Source organism: Perca fluviatilis, chromosome 3 (assembly GCF_010015445.1).
Source record: "Perca fluviatilis chromosome 3, GENO_Pfluv_1.0, whole genome shotgun sequence".
Lineage (NCBI taxonomy): Eukaryota > Metazoa > Chordata > Actinopteri > Perciformes > Percidae > Perca > Perca fluviatilis.
In genome coordinates, this window is record NC_053114.1 from 13,677,108 (window position 1) to 13,696,996 (window position 19,889).

The following is a 19,889-nucleotide window of genomic DNA, read 5'->3' on the forward strand; positions in this document are numbered from 1 at the left end:
AAAACAAAAGTGCAACAAACTAAAGGAGAGCCCGATGGGATATCTACTAATAGGTCTCTCACGTGTTTGTACATTTACATGTCAGTATATTTACATGTCAGCAATGTACAATCGCACCACAAATGAGAAGCCTATGTTTGCTCTTGTCATTCACTCTTAACATGTGGCAGTTCATACCAGGTTCCTCTTTACCAGCCTGAACATGCCATTGTGTTTCTTCAAAACTAGCTTTTCTAAATGTCTTTGGATTGCTGTAGGATTTTTATTGAACAAAAACACATCCAGGGTGCTTTTATAACAGAAAAGATAGTGTACAATTCAACTGTTTCCAAGCTTTCTTATTAAAAGGGAACATTATGGTTTCACTGTTAAACAATGGCATAGGGGGTCATTTGTATTTATAAGTGTGATAGGTTGGCATTCCTGTCAAATACAATATGGATGGTTTACATACATATTTTGTGTCGATCTACATTCTCTAAATGCAGCTTAAAATGTAGAGACGGTATTATATCTTCAAATGTAATCTCATGATAACTCTGGAACCAGAACCAATGTAGCAAAGTCTGAGCTTTGACACCATTATCTGTCTTATACTTGCGTGTGGGGGTTTGTGAGAAGTTAATGGAGCTGGTGGTTGTTATTTTTGGCATGCTGGGAGTTGAAACTAGACATTGACACACAATGCAGTCGTATGTGGGCCTTGGTAGGGCAATACTATGTTAAGTAGTCTGCTTCAAGTGCAAAATCACAAAGCATCTCCACACAGACCAATGGGTCGCAGTTATTCAGGCAACCAATGCTTGGCACATGGAACAGTTGACCATACAATGTCTCTTGAGCATATGTGAATATTTTCACACCTCCTGAAGTTGATGTTTGATATGAAGACGGAAGAATAAAGTAATGACTCCTAAATGAGAGCATTGTTAATGTGGTTATTACCTCCATTATTCAGAGCATTAAGGGAGGTAAATAGCCTTAGACCTGCTGAAATAAATACATAATGTATTAACAAAATATATAGACATACTTAGTTACTCTATGTAAATCATTCAATTTTTAGGTCACCAGTAACACGAGGAACAAAACTAGTACATTGTTGAGGATGGCTATAACTTGTGCTATCTACCAGCAAACTACTAATATTAGTGTTTGAATCACGCATCAACATCCTCCAGCAAGTCAATGGTATAATTAAGAAAACGAGAAACATAAATTTGCCTTTAATTGTTTGAGAATAAAATCCAAAGAGTTTGTATGGCATATGTGTGTTCCTTTAACTGGGACACTATCAAAATAAACATAAATAGATACTGTATAAAAGCAGCATAATAAAAAATGACAAACGCCAAATTGAATCATATATTCTAATATTTAAAAATTGTTTTATTACAAAACGTATTCTTTAGTTATTTAATGGAGGTAGGAGGGTTAGTGGATGTTGGAGCCGGGTTGGATGAAAGTCTCTGGGCTCCAAATGGAATATTTCTCTGAGCAATAGGGGTTGCTAAAAATAGCTGACAGAGCACCAAGGGCAATTACATGTACGAAAAAAACACTGTTCTCTGATGTCAAGAACTCATTTCAACAGTGAATGTGGCCTTGTGACACCAATGAAAGTTTTATAACTTGTCATAATGTGGAACACATAATCCTCCACCCGTCATCTTTCTCTCTCATGTCTGGTCTGGTCAGGTTCAACATGACAGGACGAGGCGAAATCTTCAGTAGTGATTGACAGTTCAAAGGCTGCAAGTATAGTTAGTAGTCACTTATGTTTCTTTATACTATCTTTATATCTGTCAGCTCAAAGTGATGGTCGAAATGTGGTTGTTGATGCAAGAGTTTATTACTACTGGGATATTTTTAGTTAAAAATCACGACTCCGGTATCTTCTTGCTGTGTGTAGAAACACATTCTCGATGCAAATGCAATTATAGTTGCATACTTTATGTTTCTAATGGCATCTTAAAACTGCATCCAATGATTATTTTTTGGCCACTTGAGGGCAGCAAAACAAGCAAACACTACCCTGATACAATATCACCTTCGGGACTGTTCGTTATTTATTTCAGGGGCCACCGGAGGAGTTTTGGGACCTTTGGTCAATATAGACATGACCCTCCCCTCGCCAGTTCTAATTTTTCTATCACCCTCCAAAACGATATGGAATGCCACATACTGTATGTACAGGGAGGAAATTATTCATGTTGACTTGTGGATACGATGGGACATGACAACATGAAAGGAAACATCTACTGTAAGTCTGTACTCAATTCTTCGAGCACCTTTGGCACTAATTAGAGATTACATTTTTTGACAATTTTCATAACTGTATTCTCCCCCCATCCCTCCTGCGTGTTTTGCTCACATTCAGTCAATCGTGACATATTGTCACACTAGCTGCAACCATAAAACAGCATACAGATAAAGATAAAGAAAGCTTGTATAGAAAACGCAAACATCTAGCAAGCTAATGACCACATTTCTTTTAGTGAATATTGAACTTTTTGTTGTTTCATGTCTGCTAGATTTGTAACGAGGCAATGCTTCCGCCCTCTAGTGGTCACAAATCTTTAAAAGAAAAGTCTAACGGATAAGCTTTTGGTTATTGCTCTAGGCCTGGGGCTGATCAACAATAATAATAAAAAAAACAACAACATAAAAACCATGTCTCTCCAAAGCGTCACATTTTCCTGAGCTAATAAAAACAACCCTGATATCAGCTTTGTGATAGTTATCCTTTTTAGATAATCCAATAGGTATATGGTTTATTTAGTTTAAGAGGTAGGAGATATTTCTAAACTCACAAAGGAACACGTTATCCTTTATGTTTTAAAGTTTCTGGAAAATTCATCCTCACCAGATTTGGAGATTCATGGTTTTTACTGGACATCGATGATATGTAAGATAAGAGCTACACGATGTCGATCACTATTAATATGTATGTATTGTACAATGCTATGACCAGACTATATACACATTTTTACAGTAATTAGCAAACATATCTTACAAATTTACATTTTAAAATCCACACTCATCTATAATAATATCAGAAGAAAATACCAGATAATGATTTTCTCAAATATCACAAAACGTAACAACAGCCTTTATGAACAGCAAACAACAGCTGAAGTCATTTAAAATGATCAGACTCATATTTGCTTCCGACCTGCTGTAATCTAGAAAATGAGAACAGATATGGAAACATGGAAACTCCTACAGTTGGGAAAGGCTTAGGTAATGGAAAAGCAACCTTGGGCATGCAACTGGTTGTGACGATCCTGTCGGCCTCATTGCTCCTGGCAAATCTGTGGAGCCTGACATCATAAACATGTCATTTCATAGAGAGGACATCTGTTATCTATCTTCTAAGAAGTAGTGAAATTGTCATGTCCTGCATAACAGCTGGTGTATGATGAAGCATCAGTAAACACATTTGGCTTGATACACCTGCAGATAGTTTTTTTTTATCAAGTATTTGGAAAAAAGAATGAGGGGGATTCACGTCTGTTCTTTCCTTGAAACCTCTCTCAGTAAACTGACGGATTCTTTTTCCCTCTGGACTTCCTTCATCACCCTTCACTGTTTTCCTCATTAGCATGTTTTTATTCCCCTCAAATGCACTTTCCACTTCCTTTGCCAACAAGTATTGTAGCCTGTTACTATTCAGCACGCAGCACTCATTCTGGACTCACAACGAGAGCAGATAAAACAGGAATTATTTGGAGACCTAGCACTGATTTGAGCTGAACAATTTCAAAGCAAATAAATAATACTACTGTAAGCTAGTGCTACTTTGTTAGGACGTCTTTGGAAGTTTATTGCAGTGAGATTGGCAGCCAACATGCCCAAGTCAACTATTCTGGATCCCAAACTGTACTACCTCCTCCTAAATCTCTGTTTTAGTGTAACAGCTTGGCCACATGGTAAGTAAAAGGCATTTCTTGCCGTTTTTATCGAATGTTGTTCTTACAGTACATACTATTGGAGAGTCTGTATATCACACGGCTTTCTTTGTGAAAAGGATTTTTTTTACATGTAACAAGAAATAAACCTAATGACTTAACTGCTGACTAACTGTGGAGTTATTTTATGACGATGAGTCACTTCTGCCGCTAAGACTTGTCTCAGTTCATGTTACAGACTATGTGCCTCAGTGAAATAATGACACATAACTTATCCCGGTATAGGTCGTATACAGCCCCTGCCAATTAATATAGATATTGGACACATTAGTGAGGGTTCGATATCTGGGAGGCTTTTACATTGTATAACTATTGAGGGGTAGAAGACCTGGGATGATGACAATTTGTACAAGGTCACATAATAGAAACATACTCTAAAGGGACATGTTTGTACTTCTGCTTTGTTCACTACATTTGTAGAAATGCTGTAATCTTTCACGTTATCTTGTCTACTTAGAACCATAAAAGGTTCTATGGTCTTAGGTTTCAGTAGGTCCATATCAAGTTTGATGCCACTGTCCTTTGTTTCGGTAACAGGGGACAACTGCCCAAGCTCTGAGTGGAGCGTCATGTGCCGTCCATGTTGTGAGTACCACCTGATCCAGTGTCGGTGTCCCTCAAAAGGGTCAAAGGTCGGCTACACTGTTCCCTGCTGCCGCAATGTTCTGGATCAGTGTGACCCCTGTATCATTCACCCAGGTACATTGTCACTTATAGGTATTCTTTTATCTGTAATAATCTGCGAGGTGCTTATTTTGTCTCTTGTTCTGCCATCGCTACTCGTGCTCCCTACCCAGTTCTTCTTCTGTTATTTCCATCTTTCATAGACATAAACTACTTAACTTCCTGTACATTAGATAATATTTCCTAGGAAAAATCCTACCAGATCCTGGGTGTTTGAAACGTTATGGTTTTATTCGGCTGTGACTAAAAGTTGCATATTGACTTTACAATGTTTCGGATGATTGCTTTAATGTTAGTTCTAACTACTTTCTGCTTCTGTCCTTGCAAGGATGCAGTCTGTTTGAGAACTGTAAAACCTGCCACAATGGAACGTGGAAAGCCAATGACGACTTCTTCGTCAAAGGAAAGTATTGTACAGAGTGTCGCCAAGGCTGGAGTGGAGGGGACTGTAGAAGTGAGTTGGATTGTTGTAATGCAGTATTGATGTAAGGCCTTACTCTGTCACAGAATTGGCCGAATATTGGAATATCGGAATATTGAAATAATTGCTGACATGAGAAAACATGGGGACACACGGTGCATACAGTACGTTTCAGAAATACTCATTTATACAAGTAGTGTTGATGTGTGCGGATGTGTTCTTCTATACTATTTATATAACTCTTTGACTGAATGCTTGGTTTTCTTTTTAGATTACATACAGTAGAGAATATAGCGTTATCTGACAAGTCAACATATGGATAATAACTGTGTCATACGCAAGGTCCTCATTCAACTTATTGACAGAGCTTCTAAAGATTGACAAATAAACCCTTTTAATTTCTATGACTATACGGAAATACACAATTAATTGATGGAACACAACATGTTAGCCTGTAATCATAATCAACTCTGTGGTCCACTGTTTTCAGGTTACTGTACCCAAATTTGTAATACGCCATAAGGACACTTGGTGGCAGCAACGCTTTTTTTGTTCGGTTTTAGCCAAGCTACAAATAGTCAGCTGTTAGTATCTAGTTGTAGTTTACATTCAATAAAATACTGAAATATTGCTAAAGATTGAAAACATTATTATCAGCATTGTGCTACAGCAGCTACCATACCCAAATAAGTTCAAATGTGCACTGGTACATCCCACAGCAACATGCTGCTATTAATAGCATAGAAAAGTTACATGCTTGCCAATCCCCTATTCTCTCATGATATTTTTCCATTGCTAGGGGAAATTGTCACTTGGATGCCATTCTGTCATGTACTTTAAGTTTGACATGCACAAAGGAAGGCATGGAGCCATTGTGCAGCTTCTGTTGTCCTACATAACCTGTTTAGAGTCTGAATAGGGCCAAGTGGCAATGCATTCCAATGAAATATGCTGCATGATTTCAATAATGCTTTGCCATGGGGAGTGTACAAAAATGTTTGTGAACATTAAAATATTTCAAAACCTTTGAATATTATATGCCAACTCAAACGCTAATTTCAATTTCCTCAGCTGGTCCAGCGAGGAATGGCAGCAATCAATTTGTAGAGTTTTAACCATCTTGTTTTGATTTGTTATTCCACTGCATGACTACCAGCATGATGTTTACAAATCACGTTTTTTTGAAGTGGTTGGAACCCATCATCTCATAAATTTTTTGGAAGTGATCTGCCCTCCTACACAGCATGTCACATTACTGATCCTGCTTGCAACAGTAAAAGCATTCAGTGCTACTGTGATCTACACACATTTGATGAGAATGTGAATGCATTAAGTGAAAGTGATTGCAGTTCTCTTGTGGGTAGTATGCGGAGGCGTCATTCAGCGGGCCCAGGGTGTCATAGCCATGGAGAGTTACCCGACAAACGCCCGGTGTGAATGGACAGTGCAAGTGGAGAGGGACAGCACCATCGAGCTGAGGTGGGTCACTATTTTCAAAGCTTGAAAAAAGAAAGAAAGAAACGTGCATGGAACATGGAAAGTTAATCAATGTCTGAAACAGAAGAAAATGGTCTTTATTTGTGATGGGACCACAAGTTATATTGTTATTAAAGGGACTTCAGGTGATAAATAGTGAGAAAAGCAATTGACATTTTACTTTCTGTGCAAGGAGTAATGAACTGAGAGTTGAGAATAGTTTAGAGGTAGGATTTTAGGTATTAGGCTAAAGTCAAGGATGCTACTTCTTTCATCTGGTGTTACTGTATGCCTGGGCGCAATACAAAAAGTCTCCATGGCACATGATTTATGTTATACACAGTGTATCACAAAAAAACAGCTAAAGGATTTAGCTGGATTAGTGTGATGAGGATAACCTGACATAAGAAGATGTGTGAGATGTGTATCCAGTGCAGTTAACTCACAATCCTGCTTTTTGAAACAGGCCAACAGGTTTTATTGATGTGCGCTGGATACTACTTTAGCTCAGGTCATTATCCCTCTGCCAGCTGAAGTTGAAGCAAACAGTTGTAAAAGGGTTTGCACCTTTAAATGTAGGCTTTTCAAGAAATAGTTCTGGTGCGTGTAGCCAAAATTAAACTGTTTCATCTCACAGGAAAATTCCATACAAACTGTTAAATGTGCAGAAAGTCGTTCAGTCATAGAACCACCATCGGCACAACTCAGCTGATGGTAAAAGCAGAGTGGGTAGATAGCCATGCATGAGCCCACATAACAGAAGACTGATGCTAGGTCTTTTGAATTGGATTGAAAAATATTTTAAACATAATTTCTGTTTGTTTATGATGCAGGTTTTCGCTGCTCAGTCTGGAGTCTGACCATAACTGTCGTTCTGACTATGTTGAGGTGCGCGACGGCAGCGACCTGAGCTCCCCTGTGATTGGCCGGTTTTGCGGGGATCAGCTGCCCTCTCCGATAAAAAGCTCTGGGAACCTCTTGCACATCCTGTTCACCTCAGATGGCTACAGCAACTTTGACGGCTTTGTTCTTACTTTTCAGGAAAGTTCAGGCAGGTACAATTATTGTTACTAATGTGAATGCTACTTACATAAGACAGTATAACAGAAACACTCACCAGTATAATGCAATCTAATGCAACTGCCTAAAAATAAATACTCCCTTTTAAAAGCTCAAGGTGTGATACTCTGCTCTCCCTCCATTTGTGCATACACCATCTTTGCTCCAGGAGCTTTTTCTTTCCTATGCTGTGTGAGCAGCAGCGATGTGAGACAAACAGTCAGCGATTAATCATACTCATCCCTCTCCATTTGCCCTCTTTGAAGCAAATTATGTATCTAACTTGCATCCCATTTATCCAGTCTTTCACCTCGAGGATATTAACTCTTTCCAGTTAACCTGATCATAGGGGTACTGCAACCCACTTGGTACTGCCACAATTGTTGGAACTGTTTGGGCCTTCCTTAGCAATATTTCTGTCAAGATTACTTCAATAAATCAAAGAGGGATTAAATTATTTTAGCGTGCAATGAATTATGGAGGGTTAGGGGGTGGGTGCACCTCTGATTCCAAAAGGTTAATGTTATTGGTTCACTCTCCAGTCAAAAACAAACTACTTGTGGGGTCTACGAGGGCAGTGTCATAGGGCCATTATTGTGTGAATGCTGATTCAGCGAATGCTTTCTGGTGCTCACGGTGAGGTCATTTTATTGATACCACATATTGTTTAGGCTTTTTTCAGGCTTCTTCAATGGAAAGTTTACCAGGGCTATTTCAGTTAATCTCAGATAGATGTACAATACTTTGACTGTTTTATCAATTTTTTTTCAACATTCTATACTATGACTTTTTCGACATACTATACTATGACTTTTTTCAACAAACTATGACTTTTTCATCACTTTTTTTTCAACATTCTATATTATGACTTTTTTTGACAAACTATATTATGACTTTTTATCATTTTTTCAACATTCTATACTATGACTTTTATTATCACTTTTTTTCTACATGCTATACTGTGACTTTTTTCAACATACTTTACAAGGCCTTTTTATCACTTTTTTCGACATACTATTCTATATATATTTTTTACCACTATTTTTAACATGCTATACTATGCCTTTTTTTCGAAATGCTATACCTTGACTTTTTTCAACATACTTTACAAGGACTTTTTTTGACATACTATGCTATATATTTTTTTTGCCACTATTTTTAACATGCTATACTATGCCTTTTTTTCGATAAACTATACTTTGACTTTTTCATTAGGGTGAGGCTATTTGCACCCCTTGTACAATTAGCAGTGTATGCTATATTTGTACCCTGGTGCAATTAGAAGTGCTATTCGTACTCTGGTGCAATTAGAAATGAATGCTATTCGTACCCCGCCGGTGCACACAGCAATGTGTTCTATTAATACCCCGTCTGGTACAAGTATCAATGTATGCTATTTGCACCCCTGTGCATTTACAGTACCTTGGCATTTATTTACACAGTTATCCATAATACTCATATTACACCTTTTTGGAATATTATCGCCCTGACATTCTTACCCTAACCATAACCAATCCCACTCCTCTTGCCTAAACCTAACCAACCCAACCAGAGCAGGCATATTCATGAGTCTTCCCCTACCACCCTGCGTTCGCGGGCCCTGACTTGCGCAATTGCACGCAAATTATCCAATCCAAAATGAAAAAAACAAAATCACCTCACCAGGGACTCTAACTCCAGACTCCCAGACCAAAGCTCAGGGTTCTAACCACTCACCTGTAAGTTCTTATTGGATGTCATCCAACTGTTTACCACTTGGTGTCTTCAAGCCTCGGTTGCTAGGTAACCATACTATATACAAAAAATAGGTAAGCTACTATGGTACTACTTAACAAACTAACGGCTGTATGCTTTCACTGAAGACAGAAAGCGCAACTGTAGTATCAATTTTCAGCTAGAAATTCAATTGTTATAAACTTTAGAGACAAAACTTTCCTAATATGCCAGTTTCTGCGGTCATGGAAGATGAACGTCTGCCATGATTTCGGTGCACGCCATCGTGTTTTTGTTGTTACGTCACAGGGTGTGAATAGCTCAACTGTGTGGCCGAGGCTATTCGTACCGGGGGTGCAAATAGACACTCCGTTTTCATTAATTTATTCAACATACTATGACTTTTCGAAATGCTAAACTATGACTTTTCTTTTTTTTTTTTAAACCTTAAACAATCCCACTGTTTAATACATTATTGGTATTATTCAACATTTCAATTAAATTCTTATTAATTAAAACCATTCCAACTTTACCAACTACTCTCACTACTTCACCTTCTTCTTACGCAATTATGCCAGCAATTCAGTTTAACTTTAGCAATTTAGCTTTTCAGCATTCGCACGTTTTTCTAGTTCTTTTTACTGCGCCTGCTCATGTGGTCTCTATTTTTACACAGGGGATACTGCAATACTAGTATCATCTGAAAGATAGAATTTCTCTCAAAAATATGTTCTCTAAGATTTTAGACAACAATTATCTTTGCGTCTTTAAATGCTGTTACGTTCTGGTACAGTAGTTCCCAACGACATATCAAAACAATACTTATTACCTATCTACGGAGTCCCTAAGGGGACATGAGCAAAAAAATCTAAAGTTTTAGTTTCATGTGCTCACGTGAAACTTTCATGTGCTCACGTGAAACTTTCGTATGTGCGCCGAAAACCTTTCGTAATGGCACGCAGAAAGTTTCACGTGAGCACATGAAACTATAACTTTAGATTTTTTTGCTCATGTCCCCTTAGGGGCTCCGTACCTATCCACACACATCTTAACTTTTTCGAAATCTCAGAAATGTTATCTTAGATCTCACTAAGATAACTGTAAATAATACACTTCCTGGTTGCCTATCCCATAACTCTTTTTATCTCATCAGGGATTGCCATAATTATGCAGTAAGAGGTAACGCAACTATTTACCTTTTAAGGCAAAAAATATTTTTTTTACATACATACAGTACTTTTGAACAGCAACACAATATCTGAAACAACTGCAGAAAGAGGATTTCCATCTGTGATCAGTTTAGAATTAAATAAACGGTTACAAATGTAACACGTGTATCGTATATTATGTTTTGCATTGCAGTGGAAGTTTGTCTTTCATCTATAAGTAGTAAAATGTCTCCACAATTTCAGCCATCAAGAATCCAGTGTGTGCACCTCCAGAACAACCGGTGAATGGATATTTGCTGCCTGTATATGGACCAAAGCAGGAGCTTGTATCTGCAAACTACCGGTGCCATCCACCTTTTACACTGATCGGCTCCCAGCAGAGGATTTGCCTGCCTAATAGCACGTGGAGTGGCACAGTTCCCACATGTATTAAAGGTATTTTTCCTACCTTATTAGCTTCTGGTCTTTATTTATGTTTGTGCAGTATAAAAGCCACATACTGCATGTCTTGTGGGAGTTTGTTTCTTTTCTCTTTCAAAAACATACTCATACAGGCCAAACAAGCAGAGGCCGGTGTTCCCCTCCACCCAAATTGCTCAATGGCTACCACAGACCTGCTCCTGACACAGCTGGGGGTGCAAATGCCATTGAGTTTTTCTGTAAAAATTCCTTCATTCTGAGTGGAAACCATCAGATTACCTGCCTCTCTAATGGATCCTGGAGTAGCAAGCCGCCCCAGTGTGTGAGAGGTAGCTGTTTTCAAAAATACATTTGGGTTGGGAACACATGGTTACATACACAAAGTGGGCTATTTGCCACATCGTTACTATGTGAGGACGGTACAAAATGTTTCCAACATACAGTTAATCTTACTATTTGTTTATCCCACAGCCCAATTTACATAGCCTCACAAAAAGTAACAATTTAGCAATTAGAGCACTATGATTAATGTATAGTTAACATGGCCATTTGTTTGTAAAGATGAGGCAGTAATGTTTTGAATTTTCTTTATGATGAATACGTTTGTCCCCAATATTTTATGCATGTACATTTTCCTATTTACTCAGAAGAACTTAACCTTCTGCTCACAATTATTTATTTTACTGAAATCGAATTGTGTATGCAATGGAGGCTCCGAAAGTGATTATTGTGCACTAAGTAGTCACCTGCTTGATTTTCCCCTACAGCATGTCGAGAGCCCAGCGTTTCTGGACTTGTCCGACAAATTGTTCTGAAGCCCCATCTGATATTAAGGTAGCCACTAAGATACTGTGGTGTGTGTATTTACATGAAAGCTACCATGTGTAGACTTGTCATGCAAGCAGCATTTTAGTTTGTGTTTTGATCCCTTCATTTTCCATCTAGCGCTATGGAGTTTAACTGTGCAATACAGGTCGATGTTGAAGCAATTTATAAGGATTAAACTGAACAGGTGACCTGTGATGGATTTGTATTGTTCTCTAAAATAAAATCAGGCACCTCTAAGTAGAACTTGGGGGTTCATTATTGAACAAACAAAACCAAAAAAAAATTAAATAAATAGCACAAGATCCACTTACAGGAAATTAGAAATGGAGTTTGCTCCCTCCGCTTATGAAGGAGACAAGATGTGGTTGAAAGCTCTGAAGAAATTCCAGTAAGTGGACCTTGAGTGGACCTTGCCTTTAAAGTATGCATTACTAATGTTTTAAAAGTGCTATTAAGACAGTGTTTTTCTTTTCCACAGAGAGAATCCAGATCAAAGAAACCATCTCTCATCCAGGTACAACATGCAAGATTTGTTGTCAGCTGGTTTTATTCCACTCATATTGGATAAACAGTCAAACAAAGACAACACCGCCTTTGTGGAGCTTCCTCGTGGCCTCCACCCAGTCCACACAAGCATTGAGTACAAGTGTGCTTCCCCGCTCTACCGCCACACAGGAAGTTCCCAACGCACCTGTCTGAAGTCTGGCAGGTGGAGTGGACGCCATGTTTCCTGCTCACCAGGTTAGAGCAGCAGCAACAGCTTGTGAAGTGAAACCTGAGTTTCTTAAAGACAAAAACCAACAGATACTTATATTCTACTTAAAAAAAGGTAAATAATATCAACACGGTCTCACGGCAGTTCGTGTAACGGTCACGTTATTTTTAATCTATAGATACAGTACGTGTTCACGTGGACGTTTTTGTCGTTTGTTTCGTGGTGGCCAGGACGAAATGGTCTATACGGAAATTAACGGGGAAAGCAAACGCCACACCCCAGGGGAGGACGCCTCTGCACGCCGGGACACGGCTGCGGGGAAAGAACGCCCCACACGCCGGTGACGGCCGTAGGGAACACGCGACAATAACTGAACGGTTAATGGGGAAACAAAACGCCACACGCGGGACGCGGTAAGGAAAAAAACAACGGGGAAAGCACGCCTCACATGCCGGGAGACGGCCACGGGGAACACGTGACAATAACGGGACGGTTAACGGGGAAACAAAACGCCACACGCGGGACGCGATCCCCGGCTTCCTGGGCGAAAGTCCAGAATTGTTTGACCCATCCACCACTCCAACCAACCTCCCTACACGGACTTGGCATTTAATACTACTCACTACCGTAGAAGTGCTGTGACCACGACTTATGCTTCCCATTTAAATACATTAGTTTACATTTTCGTCCTGGCCACCATGAAACAAATGACAAAAACGTCCCCGTGAACACGTATCAATAGATTAAAATAACGTGACCATTACACGTACTGCCATGAGACTGGGTTGATAATATATATAAACAGCCGTCCTTGGTCTGGTTTGGCTAATACCTAGTGGCTAATGTTAGCAAATACATTTTAGCTAATTTCAGAGAGAGTTTGCTCTATAGGTTGACTAAAGGCCCCGACACACCAAGCCGACAGTCTCAACCACCAACCGTCGTCCTAGTCTGTGAGGTGTGTCCCGCACCGTCGGCCTTCATCGGCCTATTTTTGCAGCCGCCGGCGGTTGTCGGTGTCGGCTGAACAGCCAATTCATCTGATTGGCTGTTTAGCTTGGAAACAATAGTGAGGAAAACAAACAAATTACTGTGACAGACACACACAATGCTCCTTTTATTTTTTATCTCATCTGATCAATCCAATACACATAAGAGCTGTCAAAACGGGTCAAAGATTACGTTTGAATGTTCATTCTAAAAACACACAGGTTCAAACTATTGGAATAACTATTTTTGCACTTGTCCATAAGATGGCAAACATAGCATACAACGAGATATACAGAACTGCTTGCTTAGGCATATTTATTCCAACACAACATGTCTTTCTCTTCATACCTATTACAAAACACATTACAAAATAAACTAACGTTTAATAAACTAATATCCTACACCGTGATATTTAATATAAAGACCGTAATAGACCTCTCTCTGCGCCCTCTGCACCGCTAAACAATTAGCCCCATAGCAAGCAAACAAGCTAGCTTACCAGCCAGCCGGCAAGCCTCTAAATTACTGAAATGTAAGAACTTAATGTTTAATTCACACGCTCTTGTCAAATCTAAGGAAATCACATTGCTATCACCAGATGAGTGACATGTTTGTTTGGCTTATTTTACGGTAACCAGTGTATGATGAAGACATGTTGGGTGGAAGAAATTAGCAAGCTAAAGTTAGCTATCGAGCCAGTAGCGTGCCATGCGGTCTCTCCACTCCGCTCCCACTGTAGAGAGACTTCTTTGCCGAGAGAATGGATGACGGCCCGGGAGAGGCACAGTCCAGTTAGCGATCTCCCGGTATCACTGTCTTTCTCTTGTGTTGTTGAATGATGAATACATTACTGCCGCGTACTGGTATGGGGAGTTATTTCATTGCACGCATGCGCAAAACATACATGGTACTTGGCAGTCGGCTGTAGTCTGTGCCGTTCTCTTAATACATCCATGAGTCTGTGCGGTGTGTTCCAGTGCTAATTTTTGGCACAGACAAAGGCGACGAGTGCTGACGAGAGGCGACGCCACAGGTGTCCGTCGTCGGTGGTAGTTGGCGGCCGTTTGGCTTGGTGTGTCAGGGCCTTAATATTAAAGGTCCCATGACATGGTGCTCTTTGGATGCTTTTATATACGCCTTAGTGGTCCCCTAATACTATATTTGAAGTCTCTTTCCCATAATTCAGCCTTGGTGCAGAATTAAAGGCACTATTTATTTTTATTTTTTTATTTAACCTTAATTTATTCAGGGGAGGTGCACTGACCTCATAAGGAGCAAGATTCCAGATCGGCCCATCTGAGCTTTCATTTTCTCAAAGGCAGAGGAGGATACCCAGGGCTCAGTTTACACCTATCGCCATTTCTAGCCACTGGGGGACCATAGGCAGGCTGGGGGAACTCATATTAATGTTAAAAAACCTCATAAAGTGAAACTTTTATGCCATGGGACCTTTAAACTGGTGATTTCAAGACTCTTGAGTGTGAATGTTCATTCTTGATCTTGGCAATTGTAGATTGACCAAAATATCTTAATTCAGTTGCAGTTCTCAACCAATCTCAATGAAAAGATTGGTACCACTCTCATGTCTGCATGGTAAATAAGAAGCTATCAGCAACCGGCTATCTTAGCTTAGCATGAAGACTGGAAACAGGGGGAAACAGCTATAGCCTTAGTAAGCCTCTGTCCAAAGGTAGGCCTAATCTACTCATCTTACTCTTGGCAAGACAACTAATATATAGGGTGACCAGATTTACCGGAGCTAAAACCGGGACACTTCGCGCGTGACCGTAGTGCTCGTGTACGCACACGCTTTTTAACGTGAACATGTGCCAGCCCAGGTCAGACATAGACACAGACAGATTAGACACAATTTTGCCAACAGCACACATAAGCCTATTGCTCACAACATAATGGGGTATCTCAGTTAATATTCATGAATTGTCTTGGTATGTAGCCTACATATCTAAGAAATAATATTAAAAGACATTGAGTGAGTTTCGTGGGGGACGAACTTTATTTTTCAGCATTCAAGCATTCTTTTGGAAAATGCACCCACTGAACTTGTGAAAAGGTATTTTTCATTGCATGGCACTAAACGAATTATTTGGAACTGCTGCCACAGGCTTGAACTAAAGTTATGGTAACACTTTACGGGAAGGGTACATGAATTATGAATTAATGCATGAATTAATTCATGATTTGTGCATTACTTCATTCCTTTATATCTTATGAATCATCAGGAATTGACATGAGTTCAATAACCTGATTTGCCTTACATCACTTTGATTATTTGGAATGGTTTTGTATAGGGGTGCAACAGATCACAAAACTCACAGTTGGATCGGATCATGGTTATGAGTCACAAATCGGATAATTTTTCGGATCAGCACAAAAAATGTAAATGATTTATAAAAAATTTAATAACAATCACTTTTAACAATAACTTCTTTCACCAGTAAATTGCTGTTAAACGACAAAAACAGATGAGAAAAGGGTATTTTACAATAACTGTGAATGCACCACAAGTTTTACCAGTTTTATTTTATGTGTTATTTTTCCAACAGCAGTGAGCAAGTGCTAGCTAGTTTGTGTCTTTTAGCTCATAGCTTTAACGGCAGACTGTTGTACGTCCCGCTGTTGGAATCCTCTACAATACAGTCACACTTTTACACCATTTAACCGGGACAATTTCATAGTGGTTGGTGTAAACCGGGACATTTTAGCGTCCCGACAGGCTTTTGTCAGGACTCGGGACAAGCAACTTAAAATCGGGACTGTCCCGGTCAAACCGGGACGTCTGGTCACCCTAAACTAATAAGCTCATTTTCCAAAATGCAGGACCTTTAAATGAGAAATCCGGCCGATTTTTACCTGAATCTTGATCGCTATATCACCAAGTACTGTCGATAGGAGAGAAAAAAACGACCAAACTGGAGTTGCTGCAGCTAATGGCCAGAGCTCCCAATTAGCTAAAATGCCAGTTGTGGGTGGCATGTTCTAAAGAGTGCCTTTGTCCCTCTTAACAGACACAAAATGCCCTTATGTGACAACAAGATACGTTTTCAACTCAGACATTGTGAAGAAACCTTTTAAATTCAAAGTTTGTACTGTCACCTACCTCTTTTTCCATCGGTCGCTTCACTGAAAGCCCAGAAGAGTCATGTTCTGCCTTCGCGACGAAAACTTGAAGTTTATTTTCGGATTTCTCCTTTAATACTTCAGAACGTTTTCCATGTAAAGGAAAATGTAGGAAAAATATGTTTACCCTTACCCGATTAATATACCTTGAATTTATATGAAAGGTTTTAACCAATATTACATTTTTGACACACTCTTTCTCCTCTCTGACTGTTACTTTCCAACAGTTTGTGGCAAATTAGACACTTCCAGTCGACACAACCTCACAGACACACTGTGGCCTTGGCATGCAGCCGTCTATATCCGGTCACCTCCTGATCATACTGCCAGCACCCACAGGCCCCGTGGAGTAACCATGTCTATCCAGCAGGGGGCCTCAGAGGAATCCACATTCTGGTACCTTGCCTGCAGCGGGGCTCTGCTCACCCAGCGTGGTGTCCTGGTGGCAGCTCAGTGTGTGGTAGACAAGGACAAGCAGCAGACCCTTCACCCAGCACATGTGAAGGTTGTCATAGGCATGCAGTACCAGACATCTAAGAACCGGCTGAAAAGGCTGCACCACCACAGGGTACAATGTAGTCGTCTACTAGTCAGAAAACACAAGTGAAAATCCATCAGACATTTTATATTGTTTGCTTTTATTAAATGAGTGTGTAGAAAACTTGGCTAAATTAGTTTAAAGGCTAAGGGATTTCTTATATTTTGTTCTTAGAATGTGTAATGTCCTAACTGCCAGGACAATTAATTATTTAAATCACACGTGTCAAACTCCGGCCCACAAATAAATTTAGATTTACAATAAAATATGGCCCGCCTTGTTGTGCGCTAAACCAAAAGGATAGGAAACAGTTTTTCAGACTGTAATTACACGAAATTCAAAGCAGAATTTGGCAGATTTGCAGACTTTGAGACTCATAAATTCCCATAGACCCAGAGAGTTTGCATATTCAAACCTGTGAAACAGGTGTGAGTCGGGTAGCCTTTTAAAAATGTAATCATCATTTATTTTTATTTATTTATTTTCAGGACAGTGCACATTTGATGAACATTTACAACAGTACACGTAAAAAACTGCCAGATTGTAGCCCAAGGGCTAATTTCCATCTGCAGTTCATTAAGCAGGTTAAAGTTACAATAAAAAGCACAAAAGATATACAGTAGTAACATTTGCAATAAAACAAGGAGAAACAGGAAGAAACAAAAAGGAAAACAGGACAATTCATTAGTAAGTGTTAAAATCAAGTTGCTTGTTTAATCAAGCAAACAATAATGATTGTTTGCTAAACTCTATGATGGCTAGGCAACATTTTTCCTGACTTTGTTTTTAGGGCTTTATGTGGACCAAACTGTAAGTGAGAAAGCTATTTGAGACATGCAATAATATAGTCAAAGATATTTGACTCTTTCAACTATATAAAAGCATGTCAATAAACTCGGCATGTCTGGCCCTTGATGTGATTCTCATTTTCCAATGTGGCCCTTAGTGAAATAGAGTTTGACATCGCTGATTTAAATGTTGGTAAACTTTGGCTGAAGTATAGATGTCTAAAACACTTTTCAACCACAGTTGTCCAATTTTTGACCTTGCGATTACCAAAGCCAATGCTTATTATGGTCTTTTTATTTTCAGGTCATACAGTGCACAAAAGTTTCCCAAGACTGCAAAATCTACCAAACAGCAGATGCAGTGATAAAGTACTAAGCAAGGAATATTCATTAAATAAATACAATCTTCTGGATAGGTTATTGTTTGTAAATGGAACAGGAAGAAATCCTTTGGCATTTAGATGTGCACTTAAAGTTTTACCGGGATACAACAATATTTGATTTGGATTTGAAATCTTTGCGCATCTTGACGCGTATTATCTAATCTTCCAAAAACAAACAAAAGTTGGCACTTTTTTTTATTGACATCAGGCTTTCTCAGGTATTCTCGCTTCTTATTTTCATCCATTTTCACAGACTCTCTCTCTCTGCCTGCCCCAACAGGTTTCAGACATTTTAGTCCATCCAGATTTTTACTCTGCCCCCGACTCCAATGTGGCTGTGCTCAAGCTAAAAGACAAGGTCAAGATCAGTGAGCATGTGTTTCCAGTGTGTCTACCCAAAGTGCAAGGTGGAGAGGTGACCGCACAGGAGGCTTACACTGCAAGGTGGATTTTACCAAACGATCACAGGCACCTGAGCCACTACACTCCCCCGAGCCAGACGAGACTTGTTGAGCTGGGTGATGTCGTTCAGTGCGAAAGAGAATTTGCTCAAGGAGGAGCGCATACCACAGTGATCAGTGACAATACACTGTGTGTCATTAGGAAGCCGTCCAGTCCTCAAAGCCCTTGTCCTAATGTGATTCCAGGGATCACAACCATGCCAGCTGTGTTTGTTTCCACAAGTGGTGCCTTGTTGGGTCACGAGGAGACTCAGGGAGCCTCCAGCACAGGCTGGCAGCTTCTTGGTTTAGAGAGCTTCAGCTATATGGAAGAGAACTGCCACCAACAGACTTACACAGTTCAGACACGAATAGCCAACTTCCGAGACTGGATAGAGAAAAACATGCAGTAGATTTTTTTCTTCTTCAATATATCATGAGAAGGTGATTTTCTCAGCTTAAATCTGAAATTCATTTATTTCATTTATTTTTTTTAAATCTCTCAGTGGAAATGGTGGAGATGGAGCAGATAGTAATAACACAACATTTGCGGTGATAATTCTGTACCTGCTGTCTTTGTTAATATCATGTAAGAACTGTTTTCCTGGCTCTACTTGGATCTCGTATGTGTGCATGTTATTGTTCTGTATTTGGGCTCCTCCACTTCAAACAACTCAACGTGAGCTGGTTAAGAAATACACCCACATACTCATGATCTTTGAATGTTACCTTATCATATTTGTGAGGTGTATTTTTCACAATCTTGAAGATAAAGACTGCTCTATGAAAAAAAAAAAATAAAGAAAATCCACCAGATGCCATTTTGAGTCTTTGATGAAGTGCAATCAACCCAGCTAGAACAATTTGAAATTGAGTTAATGATGTTATCGCTGGCAAGAAAGAATTCTATATGTCTAGATCCAAGCTTAAAACCCAAAATTGTTTTTATTTTCTCATTTCATTTCTGCTTCAGTCCTTTACTTTTGCATTATTATGTCCTTATGTCCTGGTTTGTAGTTACTATTGCTATCATGAATATAATATGACATAATATAATATAATAAAAAAGCTTATTCATATGTTCAAAAGCAAGTTTCATATTCAAAAATTGCTTAGTAGCCAAGTTCCTGTGTCCATCCTGCTGTTTGATGAATCA

The 19,889-nt window shown here is 39.3% G+C and overlaps 1 protein-coding gene across 2 annotated transcripts; it reads left to right on the forward strand.

Moving 5' to 3' along the window:
* The first annotated feature begins 1,024 nt into the window (after nucleotides 1-1,024).
* si:ch211-102l7.3 (inactive serine protease PAMR1) lies at nucleotides 1,025-19,660 on the forward strand. Of its 2 annotated transcripts, XM_039795666.1 has the most exons (11): nucleotides 1,025-3,932; nucleotides 4,509-4,670; nucleotides 4,984-5,109; nucleotides 6,441-6,555; nucleotides 7,386-7,603; nucleotides 10,737-10,928; nucleotides 11,048-11,242; nucleotides 11,681-11,747; nucleotides 12,220-12,482; nucleotides 16,812-17,152; nucleotides 18,574-19,660. In XM_039795666.1, exons 1-11 carry the CDS (start codon nucleotides 3,851-3,853, stop codon nucleotides 19,144-19,146), a joined length of 2,334 nt encoding a protein of 777 aa, XP_039651600.1. In that variant the 5' UTR covers nucleotides 1,025-3,850; the 3' UTR covers nucleotides 19,147-19,660. The 2 variants fall into 2 exon arrangements, with proteins under 2 accessions (XP_039651600.1, XP_039651601.1); XM_039795667.1 differs by lacking the exon at nucleotides 11,048-11,242.
* Nucleotides 19,661-19,889: the final 229 nt, after the last annotated feature.

What these genes read in the sequence shown, in the direction of transcription:
- si:ch211-102l7.3 (XM_039795666.1), top strand. Translation starts at nt 3,851, where the DNA reads ATGCCCAAGTCAACTATTCTGGATCCCAAACTGTACTACCTCCTCCTA. An exon ending in TGTAACAGCTTGGCCACATG is followed by an intron (nt 3,933 to 4,508) that starts GTAAGTAAAAGG and finishes TTTCGGTAACAG; the next exon opens with GGGACAACTGCCCAAGCTCT. An exon ending in AGTTCCCACATGTATTAAAG is followed by an intron (nt 10,929 to 11,047) that starts GTATTTTTCCTA and finishes ATACTCATACAG; the next exon opens with GCCAAACAAGCAGAGGCCGG.